We start from the raw sequence: 27,468 nt of genomic DNA, 5'->3' as shown, positions 1-27,468 counted from the left end.
ATTTTCTTTTTAGTTGGCAATTTTCTACTTCTTCTAAGAGAGAAAAATTGTCATATATACAATTTATAAGTATAGATATATATATATATATTCGAAATTGCAAACACAGATACTAAAATACTTCTGTTTTGCCTTAAAATATATAATATTATCATTTCTTACTATCAATTTAGCTTCCTATGTATGGTATCCTACCATGATTTAAAAAAATATATATATACGAGTATATACCTATATATTTTTCTTAATATTTAAATTCAAAAATACTATCTTTTTTCTTTCTCTTTTGACACACTGAACGTAACACACGCTCGTTGCTACTTTGTTATTTTTTAGATCAAGTAGTCACGCAGTTCTAAGATATTAAGCGCACACTCAAAAATGAGATCTTCACAGACATACTTTGCTTTATCAATTCTTGGAGGTTGTTACTTACTGTGGGTTGTTTTTTGAAGGGGTTTGATCTACTTTTTCTAATTTTAAAATAGGGGTTAGTATTGATATATAAATGATTTTTGTAAAATATGAGCTGGAATGATTGGTTTTCAGAGGTTTCCCAATACATATTCTATACTTTTAAAATTTTTATATTTTCAAATTGTGGATTTTTTGTTGAGGATTTAGAGTAAAAAAGTCGGATATTTTTATTGTAAATTCTTTTAAAGATTTTCGATTCTTTTTTTTAAGGGTTAAATATATTTATTCATTTTAAGCAATATATTTATAAAAAAATGGAAACATTATTATCATATTCTGATTAAAAACATAGAAAGAAGAAACGACAATTGCATGTTTAATTAATATTAGGTCAACGATACAAGGATAAAAACAAACAAGAAAGACGAGGAAAGTTTGTGCCATACATTCACGGCACAAACATTTCAACTTGCCACCTAAGAATCGAAAATATTTAAAATATTTTACAATAGAAATATCCGAATCCCTCATCCATGGTCATAAAAATTCCTTAAATGTGAGTAATAAGGGTCTACCCGAGGAAAAAAGTAAAAAGCAGTTGCACTAACTTTTATTATTCACTCTATCGTAAGGAAAAGATTACTCATCAAAATCAAAATAACACAATATTTATCAGAAAATACAAAAAATGATTTGAGGAAACTATAGTATTTTTCTAAAAAGAAACGATATTATTATTATAGGTTACAATTACCAGTCAATTTTCTCCCGGAATCAAATATCTGACCAAAATAGGTAATAATGGGAAAATATACATAAAATATGTAAAAATAAAGTTTCAACAGAATTGAGCAACCTCCAAAATATGTTCTATGGCCCAGAAATATGGGCTGGAATAGTCTTTTATTGGTCATTACAAATTTCCCAATATATTTTATAATTGATCCATAATTGGTTAGTTATTGACTACATTTGAGATGAAAGATAGGATATTACTAAAGGATTTTTTTAGTACTACATTTGATTTTCTGAGGAGATACTTCACCACCACAAGGAATCCAATTTAGTGGCAGGACAACGTACGCCATACGAAAGATTTTTGAAAGTAATGTGAACTTTTTTGTTTGTATCAATATGGTTCTAAAACTTTAAATTTCTTCACTTTTTACACACAAAAGGAATATTTTAGAACTATGTCCCTATATACTATTTCCCATCATCTTCAGTACCACACTATGTATTGGTATTTGATACTTTTTTGACTAAAATATAAAATATAGAGGGTAGGGCAGCAAAACGCGGAAAAATAAACATTCGTTAACTCATTACTACGAAAAGGTTGATTGGTTGTTTTTTGATATTCTGTTTCCTCCATCCTTTTTACATAAACAAACTATTATAATCATTTAGTCATTTCATCATCATGAGCGAGCAACAAGCTAAGAACCAGCGGATCTCAGATCTCCTAGATGCTGGAGTTCATGTGATGAAGATGACGGTCATTGTTAAGTTTTCCAGGAGCCTAGTTTAGTTGGTCAAGAGGAAAAAAATAGAAAATACATTTTCAGGAAGTGGAGGGTAATAATTTAAAGAGGGATACAAAGTTCTTATTAATTTTGGAGAGAATATAAAGTAGGATTCCACTAAGTCGATGAATCGCCTCACCAACAATTTCTCTGTGGCTCCTAGGACCATCATGCCACCCTTTGACAGAGGGCATGAAAGACACGAGGCTCGAGAGATGCAAGAAAATCCTCACATGGAGCAAGGCAAATGGGTCAATTGAGAAAATTTTATCGAACTGCCGGAACGACTGCTGGCTTGTAGAAACAAAAGAAGAGGTCCAAGGGGCTTAACACACCAAATATTCGTCCACAACAATGGTCCTCGCCGTTGCTGCCTCGGATGGAAAGAAGATACCTTCAGTTCTTTTCCAAGGCTGGACAGAAAATCGGCCAGGATGCTTACTATAAGTTGTTTAGGAGCACCATGCTGCCATGGCTGAAGACCAACTATTGGGAGAGTTACTACGTGGTCTCATTCCTCACCAGATTTGAACTCACTAGACCTTTCTATAGGGTAGTTTGGAGAAGAAAACCAACAGGACCTCACAACCAAATATGTCCTCACTGAAGTTCTTCTTAGGGTGTCCTCAGGGTTTTTGGATGATTTTTTTTAAAGAACAATTTTCAGTCTATTTTGTTATATGAATGATAATTTTGTTTTGAGGGGTGATGGAGAGGCTAAGAAATTTGAGTGGGTACGTTATCAAAGGGTGAATATTTTTTATGACATAGTGGTACTTGTAAATATCGATTCTAGTACTAATGTAGTATATTACCGGTTTTTTATACGTCAGATCCCCAGCACCACTATAGTACCGGTAAACTGAACAATAATATCCTTAACATTAAAAAAAGAAAAAAACATAAGCAATGGTTTTTCTCAAAATTGACTGTGAACTACATTTTTATTCTTACACGAATCATTGTCAATTTCTATCAATAAATTATTTGTTATTAACCCTTTTAGGATGTCACAAATTGTACTTAGAATAGATGTTTAAATTTATGGATTTTATGCATTAGAAAGGTCATATTAGAGCCAATATAAGTATCTTAAATTAAACAAAGGATCTAAAATATAGGTAAACTTTTTGAAATCATAATTCATCCTTCAAATTTGAATAATGAGCCTATAATTGACTCAAATATATCTATGAAATATTGGGCTGTATGTATTAGTTTGAAGTAAAAACATAAATTAAAAACAAAATATAATAATATTTGATTTGTCAAAGAATGTTGAGACTAAATTTATTTAGGTATATATAATAATTCTTGGAAACGACTTACATGATTGTATACTTCCATGGGTTTCAGGCGTTCTTTAACATATCCTCCTTTTGCTCTATCTTGTACATAATATATCTATATATACATAGGAATACATATGTTTGGAGTAACCGTTAGATAGACTGGATTGGTTACTTTGGTCAATAATTAAAATGTGTATTAAAAGATATATTATTTGAATCACCCATTCAATAGTTAGATAAAGGCGGAAATATTTTTGTATAATAACGTATTCACTCTTCTCTAAGAAATACTTAAAGGATAATAATAATATGTTTAACAGACCAATTAAATCTTTTTTTTTTTTTTTTGGTTGATGATGGCCTCAAGTTTCATATAGCATAATGTGCCTTTTCTCTGACCAGTAACCATCAATAAATAGTACCGAAACCGGTAGCAACAAAGTGATTTACTGAAATACTCATGCCAAAATTGTTATTGCTATTTTGATACAATTTTGGACAATTCGATATACTACCATGTATCTATGATTCCATGACTTACAGGATGTAGATGAACATTTTTTTCGGTTTATCTACACACCTATCTCTAAAAATGTTTTCGATTGATGAAGAGCTCACTTTGATTAAAAAAATTAATTTTATCAAATCTCTCGACATCAAAACTCGAGTCATTTAACTTATTTGTCTTTAAACTTTGACAAATTATACAAAAAACAAACAAAGAAAACCTAACAACATTTACAATACAGAGCTGTTCATTTGTGTATATCCAAATCAATTTATTTCACTCTTTATTTAACTAGAACCTGTTCTAAGGTTCCCATACCATGTGCATTTAGGATCCACTTTCAAAACTCTGTACGTTCTTCATACATTTTAAACATGTGATTTTCAATGTTTTTATGTTTAATTAACATGATTGAATTAAAGTTGATGGAGGTAAAAAACATATATAAAATCTTTAGAGTGGAATATGGAACTCTTGAAGAAAGAAATCAAAAATGGTTTATTTTTCAAAATTTTGTGCAATCCTTCATCCTCAAATTGGGCTCCAAAGATATGCCTTTCGAAACATAAAGACATTGAAAATCATTCGTTTTCCCTTAGTTTTACATTGATTATAACATCAAATTCATCCTCCTCACCCCCAATATATAATTTGATACCAAAATCATATCTCCATCATAAGTACGACCACTAAAACCAGTGATTAAAGTTTTTTCAATATGTGAGCGCTACCTAGTGTTTAAGATTTTCAATTTTTTTTTTTTTTTTGGTATAGTATTTAATTATTCTTTGATTGTTTAAAAATTGGTTGAAATATAATGGAACTACCCATATATTGAAGAGGAATAGATAACAAAATGAGTCTGATTTTTGCTGGACGATAAATAAATATTTTAATAAAAAAAAAAATAAAGCAGCTGTTCGTTTTTTTTTAACTATTATTTTATTTGCAGAAAAGGCTTCAATAAACCCATAAAAATGGGGCAATGGTTTTTAATTATAAACTAGAAAAAAAAAAAAATATTTGACTCATCAAATGAAAAATCAAAACTATTTTAATTGAAGATCCTACATTTTTTGTATTAGTCTACTATATTGTATATTACAAACTCTTTATACATCACGAAATTAAGGATTTGTTTAAACATAGATGTCATTAAGTGTATCCATTAAAATATGTGATTTACTATGTCTAATTATAAATGCTTAATTTTAATTAAAAAATGGGATTCCTAATGGTAATAGCTTACTGAAAGGATTGCTTCAAGTTCTGCCAATAAACTGAGGAAATTAAAATCTATATTTGTATTGCTTTTAAAATATGTGATAAATTCAATTAATATATTCTTAGTTTGATGGTGTCTTGCCTGGTTACTTAAAGTTTTATTACTAAATATGCACAAAATATAGTTTAATATACATTTAAATTAGTACCTTATATTCAGAACATAATGACTTCTTTTTAGAAAGATGTATATACTAATACTAACAGAAGATATTGATGCCTATTTCTTATCAAAAAAAAAAAATATATTGACGATAAAATATTAGTAAATTACTAGGCTTTTAAAGCTACAAGTTTACAACATACATAGCAAGGTTAATAGAAATACAAGTTTACTACATATATAGCAAGGTTAATAGAAATACAAGGTTATATTATAATGCGTCTACGACTAATGCTTGACATCCTACACGCTTTTTAAAATAGACGTCATAGCCTATGAGTGGTTGCGTGTTTTCTTAAAATCTGCTTTTCTTGCCCAACAGGCGGTACGATACATCAAATTGAAAGTTCTTGCAAAAGTGACGGCATAGACTATGAGTAGTTGCGTGTTTTGTCAAAATATGTTTATCTGACCTAGCAGTCGGTACAATACATCAAATTGAAAATTCTAGCAAGTCCAATTACAGGATGGTCTAACCTTGTATCTCTATCAACCTGGGTACATAGTATTAATAAAGGAAAATTGTTATATCTAGTGGAGAAATAAACTTGAGCGCACCCCTATTTTGTGTAGAGCGTTTTCATGTGACGTCAGCATTGTTCATGTAGCTCATTTTGGGGCCTAAACAACCATTTTTATTAATATTAAGAGAAATAGTGAACTATTGCACGTCAAAATTGGGCCAACAAATTAAAGGACATGAATCCTATTTTCTATCAAAAAGATATCCCTCCAAGACTTATTTTAATCCTTTATATATCAAAAAATAATTAAAAACATGTTATTATATAGTTATACATACCTAAATCCATATTGTAAATAAAAATAAACTATAACGATGGGGGAGAAGAATTTATATTTTTCTCGTATGATCCTATTTTTCTTGTCCCTAATCAATCAAAAAAAAAAAAAATTGTACAGATCTAGCCATTTCATAGGGATTTTGGTAAATATTAGTTTGATTTAATTCAGATATTTAGGTATTAATCACTTTCATCAAGTTGCATTCAATGCAAATGTTAAAGTTTTTTTAAATTCTTAAAGCAACTTGATGAAGATTTATTGAAAATTTGTTCATTTTATGTTGTAAAAATATCAACTAGGAACCCCCAAAATGGCATCACCTTCAACTATGATGCAGTTTATGACGTCATTCAAAATTTAATATAAATTTCCCTTATTCACTGACCCTTTACCCAGTTCAATTAATGGGGCAGATATTTTTATTTTTAGAACAATCCAATAATGACGACGTCTTATTATTATTTATTTTATGTACACAATTATCTATTATTATTGTATATAATCAATTAATACATTATATACAAAATACTCTACAAGAATCACTCATATGTCTAGTTCCTGTCTATCTACCTTGTCCTAGAAGGAACTCCGCTCGAGATCTACCGTGGCCCAAACGCCTCATAGAAGCCCCTTATAGTGTTCTGTATTTTTCTTAGTCTAAGTATTTGATGCTTTGGTTGGAGGCATTAAATTAATAATTTATAAAGACGTTGTGTGTATACTCATTGTCTTTGATATAATTAAATAGGAACATACTTAATTGTTAGATCTACCTCTTGCATTTTAGAAAGAGAGGTACAATCATTTCAATTTTTTGATTATGAGAGATATGAGATTAAGAATAAAGACACACCCGTTTTTGAAACTTTATGCAATAGCGAATATGTAATATCAGGTCTCAATTATGTACATTTAAAAAAAAAAAAAAGAACAAATGCAACTTTCAATTTAAGTCATTATTTACTTATGGACTCTGTAACGAATAATGCTGCTTGGTGTGGAGAGGTGTGTACGCGAGTCGTTAATTTAAATGTTGGAAGGATATGATACTTGGCTAAGACTTGAGCACTTTGAGTTGATTTGAATTAACAATATATATTCTAAACATATTTAGAATATTTTTTTACTAGCGGTAGTACCCAGCATTGCTCGGAGTTATTAGGCGTCGAGGTTTTAGATCTATAACTCAATCCATTTTGGAGTTCGGAGCTCCTTTTCATGAAGAGTTTGATCAAAAATTGTATTGAAAACGTGAACCATTCATATAATAGATGTGTATAATTAATTGTTCACAGCGTAATAATAGTTAAACCCTTCAAGACTTAAGACATTACTAATAAGAGGAACGTGTTGAGGGAAAAAATCGACAGCTGATATAATTTTATTTTTTGTAAGTTTTCATGTGGGTGAAACATTAGCAGTCTAACATTGATTGTTTTTTCTTAGTCATATTCAAGCTTTATAAGATTTTGTAGTAAAATAAATTGTCCTACTATGACCATCTAACTCTAATTCTTAAGGTATTTGAATATGTCTGAAAAAATATGTTCATATCAAGGATACCTGTTTCAAGATGGATATATTCTATTTAGTATTATTTTATTATTACCTATCTACATTCTTGAATAGGAAGGAAATACATATATCAAAAAACAACCTTATTTTTAGACTGACATTGACCTCTTAGACCTTGAGGATTTGCTTGTATAATATATTGTATGTTGTAACTACATACACTTAAAGATGAGCCTGATAGAATTTTCTTTATTCGCTCTCTATCATAATTGGGTATATATTATTATAGCTGTAAATAATATGACCTGTCGTTGTTTTATAAAAGTGCAAAATCAATTGGTGATGATCCTGAATAATGTTTCGGAGGAGAGCGGCTTAGCTCTCATTATGTTTCATTGAAGCAGCTAGAAGATGAAGGAAACAAACAAAACACCGCTCCGTATCCAGCAAAGACTTTACTCTGTGGTAAGCAAGGACTTACATTTATAACTCTCTTTGCAATTTCAAAAAGAATCGCCCTCGTCCAATGTAATATTTTTTTACAACTCTATCTATGATAATAAATAAACTAGTTTCACGTCACATAAAATATTGTGTACTTGTTTTGTCATTATTTAGCAGTTTTATTTGTAGATTTTAGCTATTATAAAAGAGCAATTAAGACAAATCTTCATCTACATTACATAATCCCTTGTTGTGTACATAGAAAATATGTATAAGCTATTACCTATAACATATTTATGTTCGTTATCTTTAGTCATTAAAGAGACATAATAAGCACGAAATGATAATGGTTCTGTAGGATGTAAATCTGTATTTCATTCGAGTCCATCTTTTCCCACATCAATATATATTATGTAGATATGTTTCTCAATACTTGGGGATCTAGGTAGGTTACCTACAGGAATATTGTCATCCGTAGAAAATTACCTGCAGGAAAATTGTCCGCAATTATACTATATATTTAGGGATTTACCTACAGATGGGACTGACCATGCTCAGCATACGGTGATAGTTGTCCCATCTGCAGAAAAAACGTTGAACGTAGATAGTGACCGTCGAAGCGGCCATTGTAAACAAGTATGTGGAAATTAGGAGAGGTTCTTTTTATTTCGTGTAATGCCAGTGGTGGTTTTTGATCTGAGTTGAAGTCCCAGGTTTATACTGTACATTCCGTTGACCTGGAGCATAGGTGTTCTTTGAATTGGTGGTGGTGGTTTTTAACATGTCTCGAGATCCCATGGTTATCTTACACAAGTCCTGTGTTTGGGGTATAATTCTAGAAATGAGGAGCATATTTATATCGTAGCTGATCTGTGGATGGTAAAACTATCGACGGATCCTTGGATGGGATATCGAGTGTCATTATTTGTTTACTCAACTTTCAATGGATAACTTGGTATTGATATATTATTTTTAAAACACGTATATAATCCATTTTATCTGTAGTTTAATGATTTTTGTCATCTTTAAAATTTGAATTTAATATGATTTAAACATTTTTTTCACTATTGAATTTCTCATTACATTTTATTTAATATTAACAGAGTTGTATGACTTTATATGCCTATATTTTATAAAAACCATCATTGATGAGTTGGTTATTACCATATATAAACTAAGGTTATATCTATTTAATAAATAAAGAAATCAAATTAAGGCAAGATTAATTATATGTATTTGCTAAAACGACATTAAAGATTAATTGGGAGAAGAAAAGTGTCGACGATTGCTCTTTGAAAAGTGACAATATATTACGGATCTGTATTTGTTGATATCATTACAACACTGTAAGGGAAATACCTTTTTTGACTGTAATTACAGACCTATAATTGAATATTTTTGATTCAGAGTAGCCATTATGTATTTCATGAAATACCAAAAAACAATTTAATATTGGTTTAATTAGTATTTTGTATTAGTTCAAATAACTATTTGCATTATTACTATTAATAATTATGGGAGGGTGATCAGTGGGTGTATTTGCAATCTCCTTACTCTTTGGCAATTTGATTAGTTAATGCCTTTTTGGCCTTTCTCACATATTACTAAATATTTCATTCATTATTATTTTAAGCTATTTTTAATATTCTTCAAAATAGGGGCGTTGATCCGATATTTGAATGACGATGAATCATCTAAAGATTCCATCACTTCAATTAAATATCATGTATTTGAGGATTTTATGGGTATTGTTTGGGGGAGCCAAAACAAACTTATGATAAGCCCAATAAGTACAAGATATGATATTGGACTATAAATAAAAGTGATCGCCCACCATGCTATGTTGTTGAGAGTGTAGAAAATCGGCCCAAGATGGATGATTTTTCGAATCGGTCTGAAATGATTTTTTTATCATGTTGTTACTCTTAATTGTATCTCACAACTTTTCCTACAAAAAGGAGCCAAAAAATTTAAAAAAAAGACACAAAATGAGTTGTGGTTGTTTCCTCATTCATTCCTCCCAAATATGGAATTATTATTCAATAATTTTGTAAAAGTGTTCATAGCTTGACAAGAACCATTTTGAATTCAACCAATTAACGATCAGAACACTGATTAGGCAAATGAAGTGGAATATCAAAATATATAGTGTAAAATTATGTTTGAGTGAGGTAAGACCGTGCTAGACCTATTCAGACACATGTTTGGGTCGATATATTGGTCTCAGACCGTGGGCCGAAATTTAATATGTTATCAAGTCATGAACCACGATGATCTCACTCTATTATGGATTTGCTCCCCTTCATTTTGGAGACAATATGTGAAACATTTTCACATTTATATGACATCATTGTAAAAAAGTTTACAATTTGGAAACACAGATGACGTAAAAAAAAACCCGATTAGTTATTGGTATAAGTGAAGATTAAAGTTTGTTCTAGAGGAGGGCAAATTGTATTTATTTATATGAGTACTAACTATATAAAATATACATGTTGAATTAATCATACTAGAGTCCGTTCCTCCTGCAAATTCCGTCTATTATTTAGTCAGATGGAGTTGCACCAATTAGGCATAAGTAAACATTAATGTACTACAATGACTCTATCTGACCAAGGAAACTGAAGTTAACATACATTTAAAATGTATATTTCTTTCTCTAAGAGTGACCGAGAATGGAACTCCAGTAATCGTTGTTGACTGCGCTATGTATCTCCATATCCACAATTAATCGATAACATTGGTCTATACCTATATTTAATATAGGTCCAACAAAAGTTATAACGGTCTGAGACCGGTTTAGAATTTCTAGAGCCAACCCCAACACTACATAGCTGTCAGTACCTCCCTCAACCATAAATAAATGGTCAAAACATACCTTCCCGTTGCAAATTTTTAACATGGGCAAATGAAACAGATTTATTTATTAAATTTAGTTCACAGCTTGATTTTTAATAGTCTGTGTGTTTTTTTTTTTTTTTAAATTTTAGATAAATGAAGCAAAAATACATCCTACCCAAAATTCGTAATAATGACTTATTACGAACTTTGAGGTGTAGCATGATGTTTCTAGTCCTACGTAATAGGTACATATTATTATATATGCAGATGTGGTAGCAACAGAGTGAGGAAATGCCTTAGAGTACATATTATCTACATTAGGGTGGGTCCTTTGAAAATTGAGGAATTTTATATAATTATCGGAAAAAGTGGTGTATCTTTTTTATTTTTTCTCATTACAACTATATCCTTCTTTAATTTTTATAAATTATACATTTTAAAACATTCATCTTACATTACATGATCCATTATTCGAAATATCAGTGAATTGTAAATTTAATACATATCACAAATTTCAGGGGCGTCTGCAGGATTATATATTTATTTTTTTTTGTGAGAGGGAGGCTTGGTTTTTGGACTTTTTTACAAAAAAATCGATTTCAAATATTAAATTTTGAGGAATAAAATTTCAAAAATTCGTAGTTGTTCACTAAAAAATATATTTCAAATATTATATTTTCTAGTTAAAAGCAAAAATTATATTTACTAGGGGGGTGAGCTGGAGCCTCTGCGGACGCCCCTCAATTTTGAGCCCTCCTACTTCTGAATGTATAAACATTTCATTTTTTGGAGTCAATATTGGTAGTTAAAAGGAAAATGATTTGCATTTAATATAAATGACTTTTTTTCTCTCGTACAATATCTATGACAACCGAATCATTAACCCTTCAGTACCCTTACATGTTCTGTATTGCTATAAAAATTACTTGTGTAAAACCGAGGGAGTCGCTTTCAGAGGTTTTGTATTGGGGGAATCTAAAAAAAACAAAAACCTTTCAATTGTCCCAAGATTTGACATTCTTTTCCAATATCGATTTCTAAAATTCATATTTCGACCAACTATAAGGTATATGTAAGCAAATCTTCTTACAAATGATGGATATTTATTACTATGGGTATGTAAAGGTCAACAGTCCTTCTCATAAAAGATAAAGATGCATATTCGAGTTACGTGGTTCATGTTAATAAAGTACTTCCATTGACATCCCAAATTTGATAGTAAGCCAAAAGCTTCATGGTGATTACTTCAAAATTTAAAAAGAATCTTGTAATCTACATTGTTTCTGATTAATCAGAAACTAGCTAAATAGAATAATTGGAGCAACGGATCTGTTCTTATTAAGTTAGTAGTTATATTTATTAGTTGTTCTAGATTTAATACGTACTAGTGATCGTACTTAGCATTGTCCAGAAATATAAGGGGTCCATTAACATACACATTTTGCCTCTATAATATATGAAATATGAGTGCCCTAATACTTTTCGGTAGTAAGAAACACCCAAAAAAGTAGCCCCCAACTAATATGTACATGTAGACCATGGATCCCCGTTAATAATAAAAGAAAGGTTGAACCATATACCCTATGCCCTGTAAGCAGGTAAAATAATCCCCTAATAACACAGTAATTAATAACCTTAGAGCAGCATTTTGCCATTGCTATCCCAAGAACCATAACTTGTACTTGGCCGTCATGATCCTAGGGATGTTATAAAGACTTATTGCGAACCATCTATTGTTCTCCAGTTATGCTTCTAGATTCGGCATAAATGTTTCACGAGAAGCTTCTATTTTAGCTTGATGAAAGCCTTGGTTACCGGTGACACTTTTATTGGTTAGAAGCTGTTCCTTGCGACGTGCATAGCTGTGGTACCGTAGGTTTTAATTGATGACACGATGAACTGTTGAACTGGATGCTACGTCGATGCTGTCAGCGATTGCATTCATCTCATTTTTGTTTTTCCTCAACAAAGGAGGACTTTGGACGATTTTGGGCGCTTGTGGGTAACGAAATTTAAATATTTAAATTGCACATATACACAAAAGTGATCAACATTTTGTTCCTAATTTAAAGAAGACGGGGGTTTGTTGTCGTAGGGAAGCATAATGAGCCATTGACGTGGTAGAATAACATTCGTACTGGACTTATTCTCCATTAGTGTGCGTTTGTATTCAAACTGGTTTGTAGGGGATTTTATGATGCTAGAAAAATTTGCGAAAAAAAACCGGACACTTTATGAATATATGAAAAAAAGTTTTATGGACGCTCTAGATAGGATCTAAAAAGAGGACATGTCCTAGCAAATGAGGACTGATGGTCACACTATACAGCAATCATGATTTAATTTGTCATTGATTGGGGGGGGGGGGGGGATAGGTAAAGCTATAAAACAAAGTATCGAAACGAGATCTTTTTTCCCACACAAGATGTTGCATTTTATTATACCAGTACAGATTACTTTACAAGTATATACTTCATCATTTTTTGTCTTTTTGCGTTATGCTGTATGCAAGTTTTTTTGTTCCGTTTGCAGATTTTACCTTGTACATTCATTTAAAAAGTTGAATTCATGGAGGTTGTGTAGATATTATGCAGCAATATTGGACCAAAAAAAAAAATATTGATAACGTAGTTTTCGTTTTGCTACTTTGTTTTAAAGCTTTGGGGAAAGAGAGATCAGAAATTTAATGAAGTTTTTTCTTAGTCATTTTTTTTGCCTGTCTTATAAATTTGAAGAAGGGGGTTATGTCATATCTTTTTTATGACATAATGGCGCTGCAAGTATCGGGTTTAATTGCAAATTAGTGTAGTATCGTTTTTAAAGCATTAAAGTTCAATTTGTCTATAAGTCTTACTTATATATATGTATTAGGTAGTGTACTGTATGTATGTAAGAAGCCCACCTCCTTTCTTTGGAACTCCAGGAAGTATGATGATACTTGACTGAGATTATACATTATACATTAAAGGGTTGTGTTTAACCTTTCATTTCATCATCTACCGCTGCCTGCACCCCCTAAAAGGGATCCTTACATTCACTTTTTATGAATTGAAATCATGAGTTCATATATTTTGAGTATATGTATAAACTTTTTCATGATATATCACTTGCTAATAGTTCCTTATTAAAGTACATATTAAATTTGTTTAAGTTTTTGTTAAATATTGTTTTAGTAATAATTATAATTAAAACCGTTATTTCCTTCATCCATTATCGCTAGACTGGTTATTATTTTATTTTATTTCAAAATGTTCGGAGTACACTGTCCCAGAGATTGTTTTTTTTTTTTTCGTTTTTTTTTATATAAAAAATAACATAGCATAAGATCTAAACTTTTTTTTAAAGAGAATTTTTCAAAAAAACCTAACATTTTCCACCAATTATAAATGTATTTTTGGTAAAAATGATAGTCGGAATGATTCTTCTCATCATATGAGTAGTAACGATTAGAATTATTCCTTACATAAATACATGAAAGATATTGGGTCATTATTAGTATTATCTCTAATTTTCTTGGATGGTACTTCAGATACTCCATTATGCCAAGTGGATGCCATAAAAGGTGATGTTCAATTATTATTATTACCTTAGGTATGATCCTCTATTAAAGCTCTATAAGATACATAGCACTTTAATACTTGGGACTCGAAATCGAGTTGAGCTCTAGTCTTATGTTAAACTGCGACTTCAAACTCAAAGTTAAAGACTAAGGAATTGAGTCTGACTGGAAGTTTAAACGTTCAGTGTTGAATATGAAGACTCAAGAATACACTTGTTCCATCTGTGGACATTGGCAAAAAAATACCCCTTAGATCTACTTCATTTTTTGAGTATATAAATTAAACAATCTTATCTTTTTAGATTGAAAAAAAAAAAAATCAAATCGATATCTATTGGAAGAAAAAAAATATATGGTGCTTGAAAGTTGTGTAATTTCACTTATTTTGATTTAACATTAATTTCAATTGTCAAGAAAAAAATCTTTTAATATTAATTGTTTTTTAAATTTTTTGAATAAATGGTTTTTTGACTGACGTTTTAAATTGTATCATAATCGAAGGTGACGTCATCTATGGGTCTGATGATTGATATTTTTATTTAACTAAATGGACAAATTTCAATTAAATCTTGATGAAACTTTATCAAATGGCTTTAAGAATATAAAAAGACTTAAAACTTGCATTGAATACTACTTGATTCCAATGATATTACTTTTATTTAATTCAAAATCAATTTTTAAGTATTGGAAATCCAGATAATAAGACTATATTGGTTTAATTAATTATTTTTTTTGATCAATTTGGGGGAAAAAGTTGAATCATATACTATTAAAAAGTGGTTGTAAGGGAAGTTATGTTTTCACCTCGGTTTGTTTGGTAGCCGGATTACGGAAAAAGTTACGGATAGATTTTGGTAAAACTTTTAATGAGGATTAACAATTAGATGCCATTACATTTTGAAAAATCACACAAAACGTTAACAACACATAATCGATCATAACTTTTGAACGAATTGAGATGCATAATTCAAATTTTTTGAAAGAGTTTTGCGATAGACCCAGTGCTCATTCTTGTTATTTCTATTGTAACAGTTGATTTATTGTTTGCACGGTGGAAATAAGATTGTATGTCGATGACACAACATATAGAAGGGTCAGATATATAATAAAACCAGGCAATATAGGGATATATTTTTGATGGACCGTATGGTTTTGAGTCCTTTTATTTCTTAGTCCCAGGTTCACATACAATAAATAGTTCACTACTTCCCTTGATGTTATAAAAATATTTTTCATGATTATAACACATTGTTGTTAAGGCCCCAAAATGGTAGACATCAACAATTTTGACATCATATGAAAATATATATATAAGAGCTAATATTTATCATTTTATTTTCATGATATCTTGTAAAAACCATCATAAAAAAATCCTTTTTCAACTCTACTTTTTAGAGTTGTTTCTTTACTAATATTTATAACTTTATTTCTCCTTTTATGTGAGATAATTTTATTATCTTTTTAATAGTGTATGTTGTAAGAGAACCAAATATGTGGTTTTTGAGTTATGGACAATTGAAATATTGCTAGTAAATATGATTTAATATATTACTGAGGATGTCTTTGTGTTAAAATATTTTAAAGGGATTTTTTTTTTTTTGTTATTTGTTGTTTTTCTTTAATATACATAAATAATTATTACTAGAAACTACCTATTTTTCTATAAATACAGCTATAAATTGTCAAATAAAACGTATAATGATAATTTAAAACAAATAAATGAATAAAAATATGCTCTTAATACATATCTGATTTATGGTACTTGGCTAATAAACTATCAATATTTTTAGGGAAAAGAGTGGCCCTAAGACCGAACCGAATAAATTGGGGCCAAGACAACACTAGTTTACCACGACCTAAGAGCTCAGCGCTATGAATTTTTTATGGTTTGATCATGTTCTATTGATGATGGTGTCTTTCTTAGAATTTTCTTCAGATGAATTCGTTCCATCGGTCGTAAGTATTTATATAGGATTTCAATTTGTTTTAAAATTATATATTGGTTTGTATGCATGTATTTTTTAATGAGATGATTACATCATCCAATTGTCTCAAATATTTATCCTTGAGATATCAAAGTTTATGTAGAACATAATAATATGTAATATCACAAGCTGTGTATCTATGTAGTAGGTGAGAACGGGGAACAGTTGATTTTTTATTTATTTTTTGGTTTTGGCTCAAATACTCAAAGTTGGTTTAAATTAGATTTGCTAAATTTATACACAACCCATCTACATATGTCTTGTTATTATTTTAAATCTATCAAAGGGTTATACTAGTTAATTACTTCCCCTCAAATTGTATTTGAGTGCAATTTGTCAAATAACTCGTAGCTTACAGCAGTTTAAAAATATCAAAATTACGTAAAGAATTTAAAATAATCGATTAATTAATATTTTTGACGAAGAAATATGTAACTAGAGTTTCTAAGAAAAAAATTGAATATATTACAGTAGAAGTTGAATATAATACGATTTATACTATAGAAGGGATAAATTCACTCTATAAACGTCAAAATTGGTCTGGCTAAAAAAATATGCTTGATGTGAAGTGTAATTTTTTTAAATAATACAGAAAATTGCAAACCTTGTACTCAGCGTTATTATATTACCTAATTTTACAACAACTCAAACTTCAGTCTATAAGGATACCACTGATAGCAAAATAGTCAATAATTCAAATATAGTAAGCCTCAGATTTTTTAGTTGTCTTCAAAAAACTTCTTTTAGTCCTCAAAAATATTTTTTTTTATATTTCATTTTTTATGACAATAACTTACTTTATACTATACAATTAGGATGTACATTTAATGCCTGTAGCTTTTTTTGACATTAGAGAAAAATGGACTACTGCAATCATACCGTGTTGCAACTGTTCCGGTCTTTCCTAGCTTTTCGTATAAAATATTTACACAAAAATTGTCTATAATATCTAACAACTGACCTTTATTTGCAACTTGGTCTTATTAAGCGGCAAATTTAGATTAAAATCGGATTCAATGTTAAAACACACAGAACTCAAAGTAAAAATGTTCAAATTTCAACTGACAAACATTTATTACAAATCATATGATATTTGATTTGTAATATTGGTACAAACTGAATTAGACTTATACTCGAGTCACACTGAAGTGTAATGATTAAATTGCTACTTAAGATTTGACTCGGAATCAAAGTGAAGAGACTCGTAACTTGTCAGAGCTGTATTCGAGTCCGAGCCCAGCGGGCTCCGTGTCCAAGCTATACAGATTTAATTTGGATTTCTACCAAGTTAAAAGAAATGAGATAACCATGAATATTTAATTTATTGATCCTACAAAAAGAACTCAAGTAGGGACTCGATTACTATGGTAGCTCTGTTTATCATTCAAGAAGGAAAGTAAAGGATCAAAGACTGTTTAATTGATAGTTATTTTTCTCTTATATAAGAGACTCCTTTATCCATAATCTTTGATGTAACCTTCACCTATGTAGGTACAATTATGTATGGTATTCATAGATCTCTCAAAATAGGGCAATTATTTCTCTCTTATATACAAAGCCATTGCTAACTCATCAATCATTAAAACATATTTTGAGACATGAGCACAATTTACATAAGTCACAATTCATACATAAATAGGTAGTAGTGATGTTTCGTTCATAAATGAATCAATCTTTTAAAATAGTTAAGGCAGGCTATCACATCTATCATGCGGTTACTGTACACGTAATCGGGGCATAGACAATTAATCTCTAAAAAATTTGTATAATATAATATTATAATTCTCCCCTTTCAATGTAAAGAGGTTTTGCGATTTAAAATGTGTTATGTCTGTAAATTAAATTTTGGAAGAGCAATTAAGACGAACGTGGCATTTTCTGTCTTCCAAACACAAAATATTTAAAGAACTGGAATGACGCTTGGTAGAGCGCGAACCCCCGCTCCTTCTTCCTAAAAATTAAAATTCATTTGAATTAAATATTCCAATTTCTTCAAAAGTTACGGTCAATTTCGTTTCTTTAACGTTTGTGGACCTCTCAACATTTTAATGGCCACTTACTGTTAAGATATGTAACCTTCCTACAAAGTTTTACAAATATCAAATTGTAACTTTTTCTATAATTCTGCTTACAAACACACAAACTAAAGCGAAAACATAACCACCGTTCAACTTAGTTGGTGATTTTGTACAAGTTGCAACTTGTACAAACAAATTGTACATGTTGCGACCAAAAATGAGATGACTAGTTTTAAATGAAAGATTTACAATATTTGAGATGAAAATAATGCAATAAGTAATTATCCGATGAATGATCGATATATGAATGGTGTAATTTTGGGTATTTCAATAAAAATTACTCATATATAATTATTTTGTGGTAGTATTGTAAAGTTCAAATGCGCACAGTTATATTATTCATAAATATATAATAACCATGTAATTGTAATGGATCAAAATGAAATGATCTTATCAATTAATCTATTCGTTAATTAGAGTGACCAATGCTGTAATGAAATAATACATTTTAACACGAAGAAAGTGCAATTTACTTATAAAAGATGGAACTTGTACACTAAGTATAAATATAATATAGTTTCCTTTAGATAAATATTTATGAATTTAACTTGAGAATGTTATCTGACCTAATGATTTAGAAATTTCAAATGACTCAACAAATAGAGTCAACTTCATTATTTTGTTGAGTTATAGAGGCCCTATACGTGCTACTAATTTAGTTACGGACTGATTGCAAAAGAAAGATTGAACAATTAATAAAAAGTCGTTCTTTATTGTAAATGGAAGTTAAAGAATCAAGTGCATAAAGAGAGTTAATTTTCCCATTTCTATTACATAGTAAATAAATCACTCAACTCGAGGATTTATTAAATTACATTCTTTCTGAACAATATAGGAGTACAATATGGATGAATTATAACTAGGGTTGTAAATCTTAAGCATCTTTTAGCGTGCAAGTTTTGTTCTTGTTGGGAACCTGAAACAATGTACCTTCACCTTTTCTAAAGCTCTTACCATGATTATTTCATTCTTGATGAAAGAATGTCTTAGTATAACCACGAGTTTGTGTGATCATGAATGACGAAAGGTAAGGCTGAGGATTTGTCGAGGAGTTAATAGTGTAAGTTCCTCTTGGACTCGGAGTAGAATTGAGGATCGACATCGAAATAATTACTGCCTTTTTCTATGCTTTATGCAGAGTGGGAATTATGTTTTTTTCTTCATCTCATAGCTGATTGTACTGATTTAATTAAATAGATAGCTTAGTTGCTCTCCTTTTAAACATTCATCAATTTTCAGGGCGGCTATATTGATTTTAGGGCTTTTGTTTTTTTACATAGGAAAAATGCGATCCATTTACAACCCTAATTATTATCATCATCAAAAGATTTATAACCATAATAAAAACCCATTAATCCATAGAGTTACATAAGTAACCACAAGAATTTGCATAACTCAAATAATTCTCCTCCACATATTCCAAGTAAACACAACGCAAGGATGACAATACAAGATTATATTTATTTGAAGAACATGGTGCAATAGTAGGGGTCGTGAAACAGTCACCTACTTTTTGAGAATTTACAATTTCTGACTTTTTATCCATATGGTTCAATCATTCTGAATCTTGTTTGTTATCTCATTATTAGAGAAAATCTTAATTATTGTATATTAAATTAGGGAGACTAACTGTTCTCTTTTTACATCTTCAAAATCCACTCAACCCATAAAGTACCGAAAATACATATCAGATCTTTGCACTTGTACTTGGGACTCGGATTCGAGTCGTACAACATTTTAATTAAACTTCAGTCTCAAAGCAGAAATTGACTTTAACTCAAAATCTCGATTCTTGAAATTTAAATTCGATGCTAGAGACTCATAAACATCCTTTTTTCGGTTTGTGTATTATTATTTGAGTGTCATTGATCATTTTAAAGGATTTATATTGAACTATCCAGTTTCTCCTAAGTCTCAATAGACTACAACTTCATACGGACTCAGACTCAAACAAGAGAGTCTTGGGACTCTATATGGACTCAAATACAACTCCTAAAAATAACAGCCCTTATACATTAAAACTGAACTTTTTCAACTATTCTAGTTTGTAATTTTAAGTATCATATGCATAAAAATGGGATTTTTGGAGAGTGCGAGGAGAAGGCGGGAGTGAGGCTTATGGTATTAGTGATTTAAGATCCTTGTTAATAACAGCTGCCTGTTATATGATTTTGCTGGGAGAAAAAGAATTACTACGATTGTTAATACAACGAGGATCTATTAATGAATGAGTAAAAAAGAAAAAAGAGAACAGGCGCTGATCGTTTTTCCTTTACTAATTGCTAAAACGCGTTTTTTCTCTATAAAAATCACGTCCCTTCATATGCGTATAAAACATTTCCCTTACCTCATAACTACAATATTGTTGTTTGAGTTTTAGAAAAGACAGCATTTTTTTGTCAAAAAATAAATGAATGAAATGGTTATTACTTTTTATTACATTGTTTTTTTTTTCTAAAAAGAAGGTTATATGCCTTTAAAAAAAACCATTGCTGTTGTGAATGGAACTGGCTAAAATTGGTTATTCTGCATGACGGTGATGAGCATGACTCCATGAGAAGGAAAGGGATGCAGCAAGGAAGCTATTATAAAAATATAAGAACAAAACATAATCGTTATCGAAAAGAATGTTAATTCATGGTTAGAATTGAAACTATTTTGAATTATTCCCCATAAAATGTAATTTGTTGCTCGTAGTTTATTTTGAGCTGCAATAATGCAATTTTAGATGTGCGTTGCTGTACATGAATGTTTTTCTAACTTTTAATGGATAAAAATGAATACTTCATTTAATGAATAGGAATGGGGGCCCGGGTTAGTCGTGGATTTTTACCGTAACATCGATGTAAAAACATCACAGAAAACGAGTAGCATGTGGATAAAATGTTGAAAAAAATACAACTCAGTTATTTATTCATTAATTCCTTGTGAAGTGTGCTATTAATCTGCCGATCATGTCTCAGAATTTGATGATTTTTAGCGAGTATCTTATGTTTAATTTGAAAATAAGTTTCATATTTATGGGTTGAGCTCAACACGTAATTTTTTCTTTTTTAATGTTCCTTTAATTGGTTAGATGGAGTCGCACTGATTAAGTATAAGTAAACATTAGGCTATTACATTTACTCTACCTGACGTAGGAATCTTTTGGTGAAATCCATATACAGAAAGTATATTTCTTTCTCTAGGAATCGCGTGGGCGCGAACGCACATTGATTTCAAGAGTATAACTTCTCCTGAGCGCGTTGTTCATGAGCTACAGCGATCCCATTCGTAATTTATTAGAAGGTCACTTTGATACTCCCTCTCAATCACCCCTTCAAAGTTTACACGAGTGCCAGATTCATAGTACACTTGAGAAGGAATGCCCCACACATAATTACCACTATTGGCGGGTAATTTTGAGTCCTTCCCTTTTATATGAGTTCTTGGGTACATGGGATGACTCGGCAAACGAGGAAATTCATAGTTTTTTGTGACATCATCATCTCCTTTGAAAAAGTTGGTTTATTTAAGTTAAACCCTACACAAACTTTCTAATTGGTTTATTTTAAAAGCCATTTGATAAAGCTCCATGAAGGTTTGTTGGATATTTGTCCATTTTATATAAAATAGCAACCTTAAGCCTCCAAGAGAGTTTCACCTTCAGTTATGATGCAATTTATAATATTAGTAAAGATGGTCTTTTGGGATCTTTGTCAGTAAATATATCGTTTCTCATAGTTACTGTATATTTTTTATGACATTCTTTCAGGCGTGGTTTTTACACCCCTAGTTATGCATCCTTTATTGCCTCTTTCCAAGGGGTACGTACATATTCCATATTATTATACCCCCACCCTGTAAAAGATAACTCAGGAAGTACATACATAAGAAATGTTCTTTATTTCCCCTTCTAAAACTCGTTTCTTTTGGATGACAAAAATCCTTTTTTTTGTGTTTTTTTTTCAATGCTTATAAACTTTATAACTCGTAATTGTATTTGTACATAGTAGTTAATAGTATTAGATCCACAAATAAAGTACAACCGTACGTACCTATGATTCTATATATTTTTGTATGAACCAATCGCGCATGACAAATACAATGGTATGTGACTCCAAAATCTTCTTATTTCTTAATTATCATTCCGTAACAAATTCCTTTTCAATGTGTACAATTTTTTTGTTGTCATTTTTTCCCTAGTCACGGAGGAGACCATTATGTTTCCTTTTTATAAAGAAATTTTTTTATTAGTGGTGGTAGGAAGTACTAATGGTTCTGTTTCAACCTATATATACTACTAGGGTACCTCATTTCCCGGGAAACAAATGTTTAAAGTACGGAATCCGTTAGTAAATAATAAATACTGTACAATTTATAATATATATTCTCATGTTCTTGATTTGTATTATTATCACTGCCGTTAATTGTCTTGGAGCCCCATGCCGGGAATAAATATATATACATTAAAATTTAAGTATTTCTTTTTATACTTGACAAATAATTAATCAATTTGAAAGTAGTCTTAATATACAATTTCCCATAGGTGTAAAACCCCGGGAAAATGGGATCCCGGGAGAGAAACCCTAATATATACGTAGATACTGTGCATGTGTTTAATGCTTATGTATGAACTTTTTATAGGGTGAAAATGTTATTTGGCCATCCATTATTTCTTTCCGCCTAACGGTTCTTTATTTAAGTCTCCTTTCTCTTTTTCTTTTTTTCAACCCCCTTTACTCCTATAAGAATGAAAATTGGGGCAACCAGGGGGGAGAGGGTTCTGTAGCGGAATTCACTTTTTACATATTACTACTTTAAGTAGTAATATGGAGTTACCATTAGGGGGGTTTCTTATTCAACTTTATTCGAATTTTGTTGTCCATTGGTAAGGAAATAACTAGTCCAAAATTTTATTGTTCCATGATGTCCTCTTTAAATTGCCACAACTTTCTCTATCAAAGTTTGAAAAAGGGCTTTAGGATATAATTTTTTTTTAAATTATTTGATATGCTGTATTACATATATTCATTAGCTATGAAAAATATATATAAAGTTATTTTCTAAAGTCACCTCCTATGGAGCAATAAGACATTATATATATATGTAAGGAAATTCTGAACGTATATTTTGATTTTTCTTTTCTGAAAATGGGAAAAAAATAGATGGGCGCCATACTCGGATCATCAAAGTTTCCTTAAGTTATCCTTTATTGCTGCTCCATAGGGGGGTCACTTAAGCAGAAAAAAAAAATTGTGAATAATTTTTATAGACTTGAAAAATGTCTATCAAAAATAGTTAATGCAACGCAAGGAATAATGTTATAAATAATCTTTATGGACTAAATAAAGAGCATTTTTAAAACTTGGATCAAAATGTATGACCCAAAGATGTCATCAAGGAACATTGAAGTGTTGTTACTTTTGTTATTTTTTTAAGCAATTGACAATTGTTCCGCGTTAGCTCTAACTATAATTTGAAAAAAAGTTGAATAGAAAACCGCCCTAATGACCATACCTATATTACATATATATATAGGTATATATGTAAGAGGGATCAAAACGCCCAGAAAAGCTAATTCAGTTTTCTTCTTTAAAGCGTAAGAGATTCATGATGAGATACCTAGAGAATAATACTAACAACATTACTTTACGTCATGTTTTTATTAACATTATATCAATGCACACAGTTACTTAGAGTAAATTAAGACGTCCTTGGTTGCGGGTGTGGTGATCAACGACGACGTCGATCACCACCACCGCCTCAAATTAAAACAACGACAACAGCAACAACGGCAACACTCTCTTCTTTTGACGTTCATTAAAAAAAAGAAAAAAAATACTCGCACTCTTAACCAAGGTGGAGTAGTGGTAATAACGAAAAAGGCTCGCCCAAATGGATCCAACAGACGACAAAACCTAGGGCATCAAAAAACAACGAGGGTTGCCGACTTCTTCTTCTTCTATTGTCATGATCTACAACATCTTCTCCTCTACCACACTGAAAAGTTGCTTTTTGCGGATCGGAGTTATACATACTTGGTGCTTTGCTTCAGGGATTATGGGATAACCCCTTTTTTTTTATTTACTTATTTACTCTTCATAATAGTGACTGGTTGATGTGAGTGTGGTTAGTAGTGAGCAGTATAATATTATTACATAGTTACATTTCTTGTTACAGAAAAGAAAAAAAGAAAGAAAGAAAAAATAAGAATTTTTGTTCACTTTTTTTTCTTTCTTAATTCCCTCTTACCAAGTTTTTACATTTTTTATTTTTCGGACTTCAGTTTTGAAATGGCCATCAGGGTGTAGTCAACTTTCAAACACGGGTGCCACTATGGGCACATTGACCGAGGTGAATAATAATAATTATTATTTTGTTGTACTTACATTCTTGACATTCAAGGCTTTCACTTCTAGCATGAATATCTCTTTGGGATTTCTAATTAATTGTATTTTTTGACATGCTCTTCTGTTCTAGGTCGTACTACTTCTCTGGGTCTTAGTTTATATTCCCAAATTTGAGTCAGCTTCTGTCTTTCGTCGTATGATTCACGATGGAGGGGAGAAACATGAGCAAATTGACAGGGCTCACCGCGTACAAGACATTTTTTTAAATAAATTAGAAAATAAAAAGCCGTTTGCAATTTTTCCATTTTGGAACAAGGCAACAACGACAGTATTGCCATCATTAATAACAACGACGACAACAAATGTTGATCCAACAACAAATTCACCCTTTGCCAGTTCGTTCAATTTAGACATTCAATTTCCTAGTAGTAATATAAATAATAATAAGAAGAAGAGAGTACTCTCACGGACTAGAGTACCCTCTATCACCGCTGTCGCCAACAACAAAGGCATTGCAGACCCTGCGAGTCCATCTAATAAAGCTTCGTACTCCAATTTGATTAAGAGAGCAAGGCAACGACGGAGAAGAAAGCCCGTTGTTCGTCCTCCTCCCTCTCGTATCCGTAGAACTACGACTTTGTCTCCTCCACCTTTCTCCAAGGACGGTATCACCCCTACCATTATGACACAGTTACATACAGTGTCTGAGATGCTTGTGACACGAAATGTCACCTCAACAAGAACCGTGACGGAAAGTCCACTCAATTATACAAACACCATCGCATTTATGCTGGATGACTTTACAGAGTTTCCCTCATCTCCACTCCCACCACATCCCCTTCAAGTCACAACGACAGTGTCTTTCCCTACAACAACAATAGCAACAGTAACAACAACGACTACGACAACCTCAAAATTACCCTCCGGATTCTTCTTTCAACAACATCATCGCCATCCCTCAGCACCCCTTCTCTCCACCGGCCCATCCTCACCAACCTTCACTCACAAGGAACAACAAGGATTCACAGAGGAGCTCGAAAAGGAAGAAGATCAGATCACGACCACGGTCTCTCCTATTCCAGAGTTCTATTTAGAAATAACTACAAAACTCCCTGACATCACCACGACTTTTTATCCACTCCACATTCAAGAGCAACAAAGAGAGGAACTACGATCACCCAAAAAGATCCGTGACTCTCCTGTGAAAATTGAGCTTTTAAATCCCTTTGAGGAGCATGATAAAGAAGTGGAAAGGGTTCCTCGAGAAGAGAACACCATGTCGCCATCAACAGTCCCTGAAGAGGGGGATGCAAAAATAGAGATGTTGAAGTTGAAGGAAGGATCTGCTGCCTTGGAGTCTATTGAAAGTAAAGATGGAAATGAAGACTTTCAAAAAATAGGAGATGATAGTGGGGAATATCCTGAAATATATCAAGGACAGTACCATGAGGTCAATCCAGGACAGTATCACGAAGTGAATCCTGGACAATATTACGAGAAAAATCCTGGACAATATCACGAAATTAATCCAGGACAATATGTTCATCATAGTGAAACGGAGGAAGGGAATCCAACAACGATACAGATTCATCATAGAGACGAAGATAAAAAAGTTTATAACGTGCAATCAAAAGTGGATGAATTCATTATTGGGGAGTATGGTACTATTTCTAAATCTAGTGGTCAAACTCTACAAGGAGTCCGTTATACTGCCATTGGAGAGTCTGTCGATTCTAAACTCATTTATGATACTCTCATTAAATTTTTCAATTTCCAATAAACAAATGAAAATACATTTATACTTGCAAAACTGAAGATACAAAACGCTCTCTGTTTTATATATATTATATATTTTTAAGATGATTATTATCAATTATTCCTTGTTAATTAAAGTTATGTTTTATCTCTCTCTTTCATACCTTTATACCTATGTATATGCCTATATCTACATACATATGGGTATGAACATATCGCTCTCTGTGATCTTATCGTATTATTATATCAAATCATTTGAATACATCATTGGACTTTTAAGTGTCTCTGTGTTCTTTTAGTTTATCATTTCCAATTCTTTAATCACATTTACTCATTAGTGTTGGATCGAGTGATAAAAATTGATTTCGAATCATTGAAAATTGTGTCAAGTAGAGCTCGAGTAAAGGAAAATAAAAATATTCAATACAAATCTATGTTCAAAAGCAGCTAAGTCAGTTCGTCCCCCTCAATAATAAGGCAGTCAATTTTGATTATTATTAATCAAAATATATGGGATATTTTTGAGAATACTATATTTGTATGATAAGTACATAGTTGTATCTACTATTCCTTCTTTTCGATTAGATACTCGAATATTTGAGTTTTATTATTCAAGTTGAGTTGAGCTCTTACAAATAATATTTTGAGTTTATTGTTGTAGGAGTCCAGTCGAGTTTCTTTTCGAGTTTGAGTAATATTGCTCGCAACACTATTATTTTGTTATGTGATGTCCATATAACAGCAACCACACTACACTCTCTTCCCTTTTTGACGTTTCATATAAAATGACAGATGCAGGCGAGGTGGCATACGCCCAGATATACCATAAAACATATTACAATGATTGCTATGCCTTGTTTACTATCTTTTTTCTTTAGAATAAGCACCGATTGCAGTTTGAAGACTCACATGCAATACTACTGTATTCCTGTGGTCAAAGCCTTAGAAGTATTAGTTCGAATGAT

The 27,468-nt window shown here is 31.1% G+C and overlaps 1 protein-coding gene and 1 long non-coding RNA gene across 9 annotated transcripts in view; both read left to right on the top strand.

Annotated features, from left to right (window-relative positions):
* LOC121125155 (uncharacterized) overlaps positions 1–27,468 on the top strand; it is a 207,626-nt gene that overhangs the window by 71,196 nt on the left and 108,962 nt on the right. For all 5 annotated transcript variants that reach the window (XR_011782068.1, XR_011782069.1, XR_011782070.1 and 2 more), the window contains one exon: positions 16,144–16,309. This is a non-coding gene — a long non-coding RNA (uncharacterized lncRNA). The remainder of the gene's footprint in view (positions 1–16,143; positions 16,310–27,468) is intronic.
* LOC121125154 (uncharacterized) lies at positions 24,052–26,782 on the top strand. 4 transcript variants are annotated; one of them, XM_071891511.1, is made up of 3 exons: positions 24,052–24,518; positions 24,579–24,752; positions 24,879–26,782. In XM_071891511.1, exons 2-3 carry the CDS (start codon positions 24,735–24,737, stop codon positions 26,526–26,528), a joined length of 1,668 nt encoding a protein of 555 aa, XP_071747612.1. In that variant the 5' UTR covers positions 24,052–24,518; positions 24,579–24,734; the 3' UTR covers positions 26,529–26,782. The 4 variants fall into 4 exon arrangements, with proteins under 4 accessions (XP_071747612.1, XP_040576222.1, XP_040576223.1 ...); XM_040720288.2 differs by having other exon boundaries at positions 24,347–24,527; positions 24,685–24,752; XM_040720289.2 differs by having other exon boundaries at positions 24,401–24,518; positions 24,685–24,752.

Source organism: Lepeophtheirus salmonis, chromosome 10 (genome assembly GCF_016086655.4).
Source record: "Lepeophtheirus salmonis chromosome 10, UVic_Lsal_1.4, whole genome shotgun sequence".
Lineage (NCBI taxonomy): Eukaryota > Metazoa > Arthropoda > Copepoda > Siphonostomatoida > Caligidae > Lepeophtheirus > Lepeophtheirus salmonis.
This window is presented reverse-complemented; position numbering and strand designations above follow the sequence as displayed.